The following is a 14992-nucleotide window of genomic DNA, read 5'->3' on the forward strand; positions in this document are numbered from 1 at the left end:
CATGCAGTCGCGAAAATTATTATTTATCAATCGTCAATTTTATCAATCTTTTTATTCTGCTCTGCGGCTTGGTTTCCGTCAATGTCCGGTTTGCAAAAAAAACTAGAGTTCTCAGCAAAGAGTTATAAAGTGGGTTGTCAGTAAAAACGATTTTTATGTTAGTTCTTTCGTTTAAAGCATCTCCCAATTTGTTTTTTGCTGCAAGGAACTGATATTCTGCTGCTCTGGAAACTAATTAACAATACCGTTGCCTTGTTTTACAAAATTGGAGCCAATCAAAAAGAACTTTACCTCAGATCAGTCAGAAACGGAGAAATTGAGTTCGTACCTAATAAAAAAAATCAGATGTGACAATAATTTCTTTAAATGCGCACCCAGAGCAGCAAATGAGATGCTTCCGATGACAAACAAAAACATAGACAAGACTCTGAAAACATTCAAAATTCCGCTTGATGAATTTCTTTTTGCGCAATCCTTATACAAATAGTTCCTGTTCTTTTAAAAAAAAGGTCTTAATTAGATAATTTTTTAAGTTGTTAAATCCTTAATATTTCATGTAGTTCATGTGCAATTCCATAAACTTATTTGATCGGAGTCGAACCTTTTTCTTCTTCTTCTTCTTCTTCTTTGATCATTTTTCGTAAAGTTTTGGGGGTTGAAACATAGCCATTTTTGCAATTTGAGACAATTAACGCGCGATAAATTTCGCGCTAGTACTGCGTAAGTGGAGATTTATTCCGTTTTAGAAATTGTTCCAAAATGGTTGAAGGAAGCTTTGTATAAGACAATATTCATTATTCCAACAGACGTTCAAAATTATTAATGGTATTTACTCATAAATTGTTCCGATAATTTGCCTGAAAGTTAAAGTATCTCAAACACAAATCAGGGTCAACATCACTTCGGCCAATATTTAAAAAAGAAGTAAATTCGAAAACTGTTTGTTAATCCGACTTTCTTAATGGAAGTAAGGGAACATTTGTGCTCGGGGTGGTTTTTCTTCAGACAATTTTCGAATTCTTACATAGCCCCTTTTGACAGATTATTTATGCCATTCGAAAGATATTGCTGTCTAAAGTTTAAACTGGAAAATTTATTTCACCTGTCATCGTTTTTTGTTTTGTTATTGTGGTTTTGAAATTCCCATTTTGGCCAATTTAGGACAATTTAAGTGCGATCTATTTCGCGCTATTAACGCGCAAGCGGAGATTTAATCCATCTCAAAAATGGTTCCAAAGTGGTTGAAGGAAGCTTATTTGCCATGATTGATTTGTTACTAGGAGCAAAATCTATCACTTTTTACCTTTTAGGGCGTGTGAGGTGATGACTTTTTTTAAATCTTAATTGCTTTTAAGAATTCGTTTCATTTTTTTACATTTAATTTTTTCCTGTTATTACTGGTCCATGGACTTTAAAAAGCAGTCAAAATTTTCAAGAATTCACCCTGATACGAGCAGTCTTGTTATCTAAAGAAAGAATAAAGATTACAGAAAGGATGCAATTTCTGAATTCTCTAAATAAACTGAAATATTTTTGATACATTTTGATATATGACCACATTTTCACACCGTTAAAAATGATATGCTGCTATGAAAAATAGCAATGTTCAGATTAAGGGGATCGGTGGTGAAGTGGAATTGAAAAGGTCTCAATTGAAAAGGTCGGATGTTAATAGCGCGAAACATTTCGAGTGTTAATTGTCCCAAACTTGCCAAAATAGAAATCTTTAAACCCTCATTACTTTACGAAAAATGATCACTCATGACAAATATATTTTTTAAAATTTAAGCTCAAGACAAAAATAATTTTTGAGTAATATAAAATAGTTCCGTCAAAAATAGTTAAAACGTCGAATTTTGTCTGACAAAAAAACTCACCCCGAGCACAAATTTTCCGTCACTTTCCTTACCGTCACAGACATTGTTTGTGTATTTGGCAAAATAGTTGAAAAGTTTAGAACCTGGGCACCAAAAGTATAAAAAAACCTGGATGAAAAAGATTAAACTTACTTTGATTAAGTTAAATTAAAAACAATTGTGTTTAGCTCAAATAAATTTATAACTTGATCAAATATCTAAAGAAAGGAGATAAAGAAGAAAGCATGAATACTTTTGTTTCTATTTTTGTCAATGATATCCAGGAAATCAGAATTACATTAATGTGGTTGTTTTGCAGACGGTGTTCTTTGATTTTGAACAAGATTTGAAAAAAAAATCATAACTTAAATATTAAAAACCTTGATAGATTAAGATTAATCTTGCTATGATCAAAGTAAAACAAAAACAAGCGTTTTAGCTCAAAGAAACCAATAAACCGATGTAAACAGAAAGTGACAATAAGTTTTTTTGATGTTCAAATTGCTTGAAACTTAATTTTCATTGGACACGTCCAAAATAACAAACAAAAGTGAGAAATTCAAATAATCTCTCTAATAAATCTTAAAAAATTTTCTTCTTTGAAATCTTCTTTATGAGTAAAAAAGCTGGAGCCATCAACTAAATCATCAGAAGGCAACCCTTATTAATGTCAGCACATCAACAAAATTTCTTGAATTTACTGCGGAAGCAACAAAATCTTGAATGGAATCGTAGCAAACGCAGTCCAGGGATGTAAGATCAACGAGACAAAAACATAAAAACTGCATACATGCGAAGTTCTAAAAGTAAATACCAAACATCAAAACAAAAACTTACCAGGATAGATGTAAGTATAGTTCCGTAACAAAAACAACTGATAAAAACCCAATAGGTGATGCATCAATCAAATTACGTCTAACGTCTTAAGCCTAAGCCTTACCCACAAAAAATCTGCAATGAGTAAAAGTAGATGAGAGAGTCAGTCTTCCTATTAATTTTGGAAAATTTAGAAGGTCTGGAGCTGCGCGATAGAAAATTAGGTGCGTTTAAAATTTGGTGAAATTTCATAATTTTCTTTTTTTATATCGACAAGTTGCATGTCTAGATTGTATGTCTCATTAATTTTGCCATATGTCTAGATACAAGTTTTCCCACAGTTCAATCGAACAAAATCAAATAATGTAGAACTTTTCATGGATAATTGCTCCCAAATCATCCCTGCAAACAGGCTTGTAGAGAGGAGCGGATTTAGGGGGGCGGGGGTCGGACCCTTCTTCTCCCCTCAGGCACTCGACCCCCTGCAGACCCAAAGGATCACCCTTTGTACTATTTTGAGATATCCATATTTGATGACGGACCCTAAAAATTTTCTGAAGGCGCCTTTAGCGCCAATATATACTAATTTTGAGAGGGGGGGGGGGGAGACTTGTCGAAAAAGCGCGATTTTGTGGTCAACATTTTCCAAAAAGTGCCTAAAAATGCCTATTTTGGCCTGTTTTTTTTCTTAAAATTTTTGAAATTACAGCCCTGCCACCTCAAGAAAAAGATAACCCTGGATCCGTCCCTGCTTGTAGACTCATGATGTCTAACTGAGCCGGCGTCCGAACAGAATCGTAAAATTCCCGATTCGCGAATGATTTCCAAACTTCATATACCTTATTGATAACAAAAAAAAAATGCGAAATGCTATATTGGGTATCGAGAAAGGCTGGAGACTATTAATAGTTTCTCTTTAGTCCTTTCTAAATTTCTCATTTGCATGATAAACGTTTATTCGAGCAAGCAGTTGTCTCTTTTTGAAACTAAGGAAAATTCGGGCAGTTGTCTTTCTTCTTGGAATTGCAAATGAAAAATCGTGAAAAATTGAAATGAACTTGGATCTACACCTACCATTACGTTCCTGCCGTCCTGTTCTCTCTTTGATTTCACCTGTACCATGTTGGGGGCTGGATGGATGTTACTATTGGGGTCTACCTGCTCTTTGCTCCTCAGGTGTCGGAACAGAATCTGCGCGTTCTCCGGGGGAGACAGAATCACCACCTTTTTTCCTTTTTTGGGTCGAGAAAACGACATAGTAATATCTGCAATTGTTGAGCTAGAATGAGCGTCTGTTTATATATAATGCTACCGTTAATGAAGAGGGTGGAAATAATGATTTATTTCATAAAACAAGAACTATTATCAAACAAACTAAATGTTACATTACGAAACTGAGTGTTTGTTCGTAAACAATTATAACGTGCTCTTGATTTGCGAATTGTTTCATATTTAGATTCAAAGCACTGTTGCGACAAAGGTTTTAAAATAACAACCAAGATATCCAGAAACCTGATATGAACAGAGGCGGACCTAGAATTTTCTTGAAGGGGGAGGGGGTGGACGGAATTTAAGACCATTTATCCACGGGCAAAGGACCAACACAAGAGCTGTGCAGCTCATCACGGCGAACCGCTGTTGTGCCCATGTTTGGTTATTTTTTCTGGGCTGGGTAATGTTGCTTCACTCTCAAGCAACGAGCAAGGATCATGGTTGGCCTCGAACATCCGACCTCTCGATAGAGAGGCGGAGACGTAACCACTTCACCACCGCTCCCCTCAAATTTCACAAAACAATCAAAAATTTTACTCTTCCTTTTTTTAGACCTATACTAATTTTGTCAACCATATTGATTTCCCGAGCGCTCCCAGAACAGAATAAAGACCGTATTTTGACCAAATTATCTACGCTGCAGTCAAATTTAGAAAAAAAAACAACGCGTTAGTCATCAAAATTGGAGGGAAAGGGGAGCGTCTTATCCTCCTAAACCTGCCCCTGGACTAAATGTGATAAAATTGTTCAACCAACTACTTTCTGAAAAAAGTCCGAAAAAATGACGTCCGTTTTTGTACCAAAGGATGTTCCGTTCATACTCCTCTACACAAGTGAAAAAGCTGGAAAAAAAACGTGTTGCGTCAATTTTGTCATAACTTTAACCGCGTCTAAAAAATTTAAAAAAAATGAAATTGAACAGCAAATAATCAAATTTTATTTAAAACGTAGAGAACGTTTTATGTGCGTTTAAATTCACATCTCAATATAAAGGACAAAAACTCGTTATAATTAAATTTCCTTGTCTTTAATCTATAAAAGTGACAAATAAATGATTAAGACTGATTAGCAAAAGATTTTTCAATGATTTATAAAAAAAAAATTAGCAGTAAAATCCATTTTAGTTGATTATTGTCAATTTTTTGTTTTATAAACACTGACAATAAAATTAACATTAGTCAATTTTTATCCATGAAACTCTTTTGAGGGATGGTCGGCACCGTCAGAGATTACTCATGAAGATGAAATAAGACTGTTCGTATCAGAGCAAAGCCAGCGGATTTAGGGGGGATTTGGTTTGTCTACCTAAAAAAATCCGATAAAATTTTTGAGCTTTTTATAAAACACGCCCCACCTTCCTCAAGAAAATCTTAGATCCGCCCCTGCAAGGCAAATCACTAAATGTTCTGACGGCCTATTAATTGGTCTCGCATAGTTTTTTGGTGTATTAAATAATGACTACAACTACAAATTTTAGGCTGATAATATCAATGTTAAAATTTGAGTCGTTTATGCAATTAATAAAACCAATTGAATTCGGAACGATTATGAGTGCGGATAATTTGCCACGCATAATCATTTAGCGTATTGAAACATAATTTAGAAGTATTAATCCGGTAAAAGCGCCCGCACGGTAGTATAGAGCAAGCATACTAGCTTGGCAATCCCAACATTTCCAGATCGATGCTCATACGCAGCAAACATTTCTTGAATCGGTCTGAATAAAAAACCACACTGGGCAAGTATTTCCCTCAATTTCTTCGAAATTCGGACCAATAAATGTCTTCAAAACAGACAAGGATATATCCAGAGACAATAACTCAATCATAGATTGCACATGCCAATTAAACGCAAAGTCAACCCCGCACTGGAGTTACATGGATAAAAATCCATTATATTGTCATTTCATAGTCGGTATCTATAAAATTAATAAAATAATCGATTAAAACTAATCGAAAATGGATTATAATCCTAATATTTTTTTTATATCAATATAATCCATTATAGGCGATTATAATCGATTATAATCCATTAAAAATGTATTACATATCTTATTTTTTTATGTCAATATAATCCCTTATAATCCCAATACAATCCCTTATCCCTCTATGTACCGGGCGGGGTAAAAAAATTGGAGGGGCAAAGTGGAACAACTGATTAACGTACTTTCCCCGTCCCCGTTCAAAATGGTAAACAAACTGTGGGGGGGGGGGGGGGGGGTTGGGAGTAAACTTTAGTAAACCTGGTGGTGGCAAACTATGATCACAGAGTAAAAAAGGAACGAATATACGATTAAGAATTGCTAAATTGAATTATTTAGACGATTATATCAAACGGAGAACAAACTAAGAGTTTGTAAGAGGGACGCACTCAAATTGTTAACAGATGTCAAGCAGCGCTCATAAATAGGGTTCAATTTCAGATTGTACTGGAACCCGTTCTGAACTAGTAATTATAAACCAATTTTACTATTGATAAAACAATCTCTATAAAATATTACTAACTAACCAATCATATATCAACTCTAACGTTGACACTCATTTGTAAGTGCTGAAAATACTTGTAGTTTCAGCGCCAAAACAATTTTAATAAATCTTAAATCACAGTTTTTCTCCTTCTGGATAAACTCCAAGAACTGACTCGTGAAAACCAAAATACACTAGATCTTTTGAGACTAGGAGATATATGAGTAAGGTTAAGATTGGTATTAGACTAAGGAATTGCACGAATCTATCCGACCGAAAAACAAGATAGCGTGACGAACAGATGGTGTACCTTATCTAAAATTAATCTATGAGTACAGGCCAAAGGTCAGAACTCGTCTGGTGCGACCAAAGGTCTCGAACAAGTCCTTAACTAACTTAGAATTAGAAAATTAAACTTAGAATTAGACAATTGCAAAATTGCAAAAATTTTAGATGGAATAGACAGTTTAATAGAAATTTCTCTATGTTTCAAAAAATCTACGCTAATTTTCCAAGCAATACAAGCATTACCAGGTATTGCAAGAATACCACGATCAAGGCGTGAACAACGATCACGAAACGGACCGCCCTACTACATGAAAGTACGACGGAAATCGGAACAAAGTTTTGTATTTTGAGTACTTTATGCTGTAATTTTAATTTTTCATTTACTGACAAGAAAATTACTTGAAAAAAAATTCTTCAACAACTTATTGCAGCAAAACTTACTTTTTTAAAACAACGACTGATGAAAAGAGCACAAGCCGTTTCTCCGAAAAATCTGCAGTAAATCAAAACTTTTAAATAAAAAAATTTTTTAAATAAAAAATACAAAAATTAATTAGTTTTAAAAAATTATTGTTAGTTCTATAAATAAATACATATGATTTTCCTCAACTCAGCTTCATCACCCAAAACATAACTTTAACAAAACTCCAACTTTTAAATTTTCTTAAATTCAAAACTTTTACCTTAAATCTTTTCAAGGCTTATCCTTTCTTTTACATAATTCGTTTTTATTTCATAAACAGGTCATCAAGGTTTTCCTTGGATCTTTATTTTCACTTAAAACTAAATTTTTTTTATTTCTGATTATCAAGGTTTCCCTTGGATCAAATCAGAACATCTTTGTTCTTCCCACCCCATCATTTTGAAAAGTGTTTAACGACCTCAAACTTCGATTCACACTCCAACCCTTATAAACGACTCAGAATTTTATGAAAAACTAACCATTTCAATTAAGATAAACACTGAAGAATTTCGGTTAATCATCCTTCACTTGAGCTCTTCCTCTTAGATGATCCAGGCTAAAACCCTTAAATAATTAGTAAGTCATCAAATAGTACCTGACGATCTACCTGTGTTCTAATCATACCTGAACCTTGTGAATTGACTTATTATTCTCTAATTCTTAATCACAAATCACAAACCCTAGGTAAGATTAAGTAAGTCAGTCATGAATCAAAACCTAGTCACGAGAAATTAAAAAGTCATTCTCACGAATTGATATACTCTCTCTCCAACCCGTCAACCACGACAGCCTATGCCCCAAGTTAGGATAACCACGCAAAAACCGTAAGAACTAACAGTTTAGTAAAATAAAAACTCTAAGTCCCAAGTATGGCACCTATCATCCTAAACCTTAATTCACGAGATAACCTAGGCAGTAAACAAGAAATCATCTTACATATATGTTTAAATAAAAACGAAAGATACGATCTTGTAATCACACCGCACAGACAAACAATAGGATTTATTAGATAAAAAGACAAACACAAAAAAAGACAATTATAACAAAGCAAAAGTAAATTATCAAAAGAAGATTTTCAAAAAGACGAAACGCAGTCTCAGAATCAGAAACAAACACAATACAGGAACTTCAAGACTTTAATGATTCAATAAATAAAAATAACCCATTAGAAGATTAAATATATTTAACTGACTCAAAAGATACAACACAATCATCATTTAAAGGAAAAATCAGAATAAAAAAATCGTACATTAACAAACCAATACGCCTATATAATTGGAATCAACCAATAAGACACATTGAAAGTTCCACTTTAACAGTTCTACAATACGAAAAATGATATAATACGACAAAAATTTCAATTAAAACACGATACATCCAATTCTCATACAACCACAAAGTGATCCCGCCCGAGGACAATCACATTTTTGTCACAACTTAACTGGAAATTTTATTTGAAAAAAGAAGTAGCCTATGTAAACAAGAATTTCCTGAATTAAGAATAAAACGACAAATTCTTGACCAGTGTCTCAAAAGTATATGTAATGTTACATCATATTACGGTATATTCACAATCAAAATCTTATCACCATACTCAAATCACCCTACACATCAAATACAAACAGCTGATATAGATTTAGAAATCTCAAAAGTTTTCACAAACTATATAAAAATTATATAACAACAAAATTCAAAATGGGCATATTCAATATTCACAAAAGATGTTTTATCAATTATTTATAGCTACCTATCTATATTAGAAGTGAAAAAAAAACACAAGGTAAGTCACCGCCTCAAACATCCCGGCACTCAACTGTAAGACAAAAAATCTATCTTTTTTCAAAAATTTTAGATACAATCCGTCAAAACCTTATTAGTAACGAAATTTCACAAAACCTCAATCATGATTTACAAAGAATACTAGCATGGTTTATGATTGATTATTTGGTCCATAACATTGATCTCTTAGCACGATCAAGAAAACTTTTCGAACTCAAAGCTCAGACGATGAAACTGTAATAGCAGATGAAACAGACTATGTTTGGGACCCTGAGTGGTCTCATCCATCATTTATTAGTATGACAACTGATATATCAAGCACAGCAACCACTAATATCACCTTTGATAACAACTGTTTAAAATGTTAGAATAACTCCACTTACTAATGATGTAACTCCTTCATTTTATAATGCAATGTTCACTGACAGAACAGGAAATAATAATTTTAACTCCACATTTAATAATAAACAAGAAATATTCAAAGGAATAAGAAATCTTACACAATTAGATATTCAAACTCTATCACAATTTATTAACAAAGAAATAGTCAAAATAACGCCAACAACAACACAACAAAACATTTCCCCCATTCATCCTACAGTTACAACTCCACAAAATAAAATTACAGCATTTCCACAATCAACTATACAAAACACAATAAAACCTTCTGTTACTCCAGAATACTCATAAATGGGTTATTAAGATTTTAAACCAGCAACGACATCACGACAAAAAAATAAACAGAAAACGTCTAATAGAAACAATTTTTCAGATCATAATTACAACTTTTTTGCAAAAAATAAAATAACAAAACCCCCCTACATGAATAATCAAAACCAATCACAAGCAAAAAACTACAATCAAAAAGTACCACAACAAGTCTCCCACTCAGTTTTTTTCAACGGTCAGCCACGAGCTACAGTGGATCGCAGCGAAAACTTCCCGTTCTTTCAACAACAAAAAATATAACTAATAAACACCTTACAAGAAATCAAACACATTATTCGAAGAAGTTTATTATAGCCACAATCAGTGATGATTTAACGCAAATCAACAAAATAATTATTTGAGTTTTGATCAAACAGATCCTATTTATCAGTCAGAACTTTTTGAACCATATACACGGAAAAACAAACGCGATAAACAAGACAATCTTTTCCTCCAAAACAAAACTCACCATCATATAAAAATATTTTTCAATCATAAAATCCCATAATACACAAAATTATCAATCAACGCAAATGCGAAATAAATTCCATTACCAGATATTTTACAACAACATGAGATTACACAAACACAACTTACAAATTTTCTCAAATACCAAATACCAAATGCAGATCTTGAGTGCTCAGTAGAACATTATTTAAAGGCAATCACAGTTAACTTTATTTTAAATATAGGATCTGAACCAGCAAAAACGCTACTTCATCAAAACTGGATACATAGACGCACAGCTTTAATCCAAACCACACTTGATGGCGCAGCCCAAAAATGGTTTACAGTTTTACCTATGACATTAAATCCGACTGGAAAAAAATCACACAAGAATTTCCAAAAATGATTGATTCTGAAAGAAATAAACAACATCAAAGAGTTCTATGCATTGAAATCCGTAGACTCCCCAATGAAACAACTCAGCAACTTGCAGTATGAATCGAAACATTGGTAAGAAAAGCATAATCTCTTAATACGCTTGATTATAAAAACACAAAGATGACAGAAGTCTTAATGATGACTCTGTCACAACTACACAAAATACACAAAATAGCAGTAGAAACGAGAGCATCACATCCATCTTCAAATTGAGAACCTGATATAGACTTCCGAATACTAGTAGACAAACTAGATCAAGCTGAAATCACTATGAAATTGGAAGAAACAGAAAATTTAAAAATACAATACGTAAGCATTATCCATACAACTACTTTACAAGTAAATAACATCTATGACTCTGACACTGAACTAACTGAAAAAATCACTCAAATATTACATATCTACGAGAAAAATCCAAATTTTAAAGGCAAGCCATCATTCAATAAATGGTGTAATTTTTGCCATAGATCGCTGAATGTAGACAAAACCAACAATATAATAAGAACAAACCACAGAAACATAGATAAACAGGTAAATTTTTTATCAGTACATGTAAAAAAACCAGAGTTTACCAAACAAAAACAATCACAGTAAAAATAGTTCAAGCAAACCACTCCCAGATAAGTATAATAATTATAGACAACAATCACCTTATCGAAATAACTTTCGCGGAAGATCTCCAGATCAAGGAAGTTCGCAAAATTTTCACAAAATAGATATAAAAGATCAAACAATCAAAACAACCAAAATTGAAATATTTATTCAATATCAAACTCAAACAAAAGTAATTACTCAAATTATAATAGAAATCGTTCTCAATCAAACTCTCGAAACAGATTTCATGCGACCGTTCCAGAAATTCCTCATGTAATCGAAACAGGAAAATTTCAAACAATAGAAATTGAAAATACTCAGATAATAGATCACGAAATTATTCCAACAAAAGATCAAAACATAATTAATATGACATTAGATCACCTGACAAGAACTGTTCAAATCGACACAAAAATTATTCTCATTAACCACACAGGAATAATACACAATCGCAAAATTCACAACAAAACTATGGAATTAGTATACCTAAACATCAAAGACAAATCAATCAGGTAAAATCAACTGAAGAAACTCGGTATTGACAACATAGAAAACTCAGAATTACAACTAAATCACATAAATTGTGAATCTTCAGATGATCAGAGCGAAACATCAAAATACAGCCACCTAAAAAAAATTTGGACAATCCCACGTCTCTTAGAAAGTCCAAAATGCAACGATTTTCAATCACCAGACCTCAAAATTGATTTCCTAATAGACTCAGGAGCAGAATCAAATTTTTTAGATATTTCCATATGGAATGAAATACAACTTTTACATCCAAAATTATCACCTTCAAAGACTTCAAGCAGATTAGCTATAGCACAAGGATCAAATCTATCAAATTTTGGAAAAATTCAATTACTCCTCGTTCTCACTCGAACAACGGAACAAAATAAATTTTCATTAAAGCTTTCAAACAAACATATATAAAACCCAATATCATTGGAACACCATTTAATACTAAAAATTTCCCCCGTATTGAAATCCTAAATAGCAAACTACATATAAAGGATAAATACACAAGCATGAAAAACACATCACTCACATTCTTTCAAAGATTAAATAAAAAACCTCCATTTTTCTCCAAATTTGATTCTATACACATCTATGACTCTGACACTGAACTAGCTGAAAAAACCACTCAAATATTACATATCTATGAGAAAAATCCAAAGTTTAAAGATAAACCATCATTCAAAAAATGGTGTAACTGTTGCCGTAGATATGGACATAGCATCGCTGAATGTAGGCAAAAACAACAGGATAATCAGAACAAAACCAAAAACATAGAGCACCAAATCAATTCTTTTATCAGTACATGAAAAAAGACCAGAATTTACCAAACAAAACAATCACAATAATAATAGTTCAGGAAAACCACTCCCATATAACTATTATACCTATAGTCAACAATTCCCTTATCGAAAAAACTATCGCGGAAGATCTCCAGATCAAAGAACTTCGCAAAATTTCTCACAAAATAGATATAAAAGATCAAACAGTCAAAACAACCAAAATCGAAACAACTATTCAAGATCAAACTCAAACAAAAGTAATTACTCAAATTATAATAGAAATCGTTCTCAATCAAACTCTCGAAACAGATTTCATGCGACCGTTCCAGAAATTCCTCATGTAATCGAAACAGGAAAATTTCAAACAATAGAAATAGAAAATACTCAGATAATAGATCACGAAATTATTCCAACAAAAGATCAAACCATAATTAATATGACAATAGATCACCTGACAAGAACTGTTCAAATCGACACAAAAATTATTCTCATTAACCACACAGGAATAATACACAATCGCAAAATTCACAACAAAACTATGGAATTAGTATACCTAAACATCAAAGACAAATCAATCAGGTAAAATCAACTGAAGAAACTCGGTATTGACAACATAGAAAACTCAGAATTACAACTAAATCACATAAATTGTGAATCTTCAGATGATCAGAGCGAAACATCAAAATACAGCCACCTAAAAAAAATTTGGACAATCCCACGTCTCTTAGAAAGTCCAAAATGCAACGATTTTCAATCACCAGACCTCAAAAATGATTTCCTAATAGACTCAGGAGCAGAATCAAATTTTTTAGATATTTCCATGTGGAATGAAATACAACTTTTACATCCAAAATTATTACCTTCAAAGACTTCAAGTAGATTAGCTATAGTACAAGGATCAAATCTATCAAATTTTGGAAAAATTCAATTACTCCTCGTTCTCACTCGAACAACCGAACAAAATAAACTTTTCATTAAAGCTTTCAAACAAACATATATAAAACACAATATCATTGGAACACCATTTAATACTAAAAATTTCCCCCGTATTGAAATCCTAAATAGCAAACTACATATAAAGGATAAATACACAAGCCTGAAAAACAAATCACTCACATTCTTTCAAAGATTAAAAAAAAACCTCCATTTTTCTCCAATTTTTATCCTATACACAATCAAGAACGAAAACGCCCGAAACCATTATCAGGATATGTATACAACTTCTCAATAATTCAAGTCCATCAATACAACACAGAACAAAATAAACAACGACTATATATGTCCGACCTCGAGTTCAAACCAATCCATAAATTTCTTCGAGTACAAAAATATAAGTTTCTTTGCAGGTATACAATAATTCTCCATAAAAGATAACGTTACCCATAGGAGTTTTAGGGTATTGTGAAACCAATGCAGCAATTTCTACTACAGTAGAAACAGCATATAGAGTAAACTACATCTTGAAATTGTCAATCAACAATTCTCAAGGAAAAATTATCAATTAATAACATCATTAGTGATTCAAAACGAAAAACAGACAACTTTACAAAACCATTGTTTCAATTATCAAATTATACAGCAGATATTTCTTACAAGGTTTAATTTTCAACGCTCTCAGTTTACACAACAAAAATTTGAACAATTAGCAGAATTACTACTTAAATGCCCAATGGTTTATGCTATATCTAAATTTGATGTTGGAAAAGTAAATTCACTACATCAACCTCTAAAACCTGACGCAGTTTTTAAAACACAACGAGCAAGTAAAATTCCAATTCACTTTCAAGATAAAGTCAATAGATTTTTAGATATCTTAGAAGAATACGACATCATTTGAAATCAAGCTGAAATCACGAAGAAATTAGAAGAAACAGAAAAGTTAAAATTACAATACGTAAGCAATATCCATACAACTACTTTACAAGTAAATATCATCTATGACTCTGACACTGAACTAACTGAAAAAATCACTCAAATATTACATATCTACGAGAAAAATCCAAATTTTAAAGGCAAGCCATCATTCAATAAATGGTGTAATTTTTGCCATAGATCGCTGAATGTAGACAAAAACAACAATATAATAAAAACAAACCACAGAAACATAGATAAACAGGTAAATTTTTTATCAGTACATGTAAAAAGACCAGAGTTTACCAAACAAAAACAATCACAGTAAAAATAGTTCAAGCAAACCACTCCCAGATAAGTATAATAAATATAGACAACAATCACCTTATCGAAATAACTTTCGCGGAAGATCTCCAGATCAAGGAAGTTCGCAAAATTTTTCACAAAATAGATATAAAAGATCAAACAATCAAAACAACCAAAATTGAAATATTTATTCAATATCAAACTCAAACAAAAGTAATTACTCAAATTATAATAGAAATCGTTCTCAATCAAACTCTCGAAACAGATTTCATGCGACCGTTCCAGAAATTCCTCATGTAATCGAAACAGTAAAATTTCAAACAATAGAAATAGAAAATACTCAGATAATAGATCACGAAATTATTCCAACAAAAGATCAAACCATAATTAATATGACAATAGATCACCTGA

The 14992-nt window shown here is 32.3% G+C and overlaps 2 protein-coding genes across 2 annotated transcripts in view; one reads left to right on the forward strand and one right to left on the reverse strand.

Annotated features, from left to right (window-relative positions):
- Positions 1–4057, reverse strand: part of LOC134842507 (uncharacterized) — a 43993-nt gene extending 39936 nt beyond the window's left edge. Inside the window, exon 1 of the mRNA XM_063858888.1 lies at positions 3747–4057. Coding sequence (XP_063714958.1) covers positions 3747–3929 — 183 coding nt within the window. The 5' untranslated portion in view covers positions 3930–4057. The remainder of the gene's footprint in view (positions 1–3746) is intronic.
- Positions 1–14992, forward strand: part of LOC134842596 (spermatogenesis-associated protein 7 homolog) — a 532288-nt gene that overhangs the window by 465262 nt on the left and 52034 nt on the right. The window lies entirely within an intron of this gene.

Source organism: Symsagittifera roscoffensis, chromosome 3 (assembly GCF_963678635.1).
Source record: "Symsagittifera roscoffensis chromosome 3, txSymRosc1.1, whole genome shotgun sequence".
Taxonomy (NCBI): Eukaryota; Metazoa; Xenacoelomorpha; order Acoela; family Convolutidae; genus Symsagittifera; species Symsagittifera roscoffensis.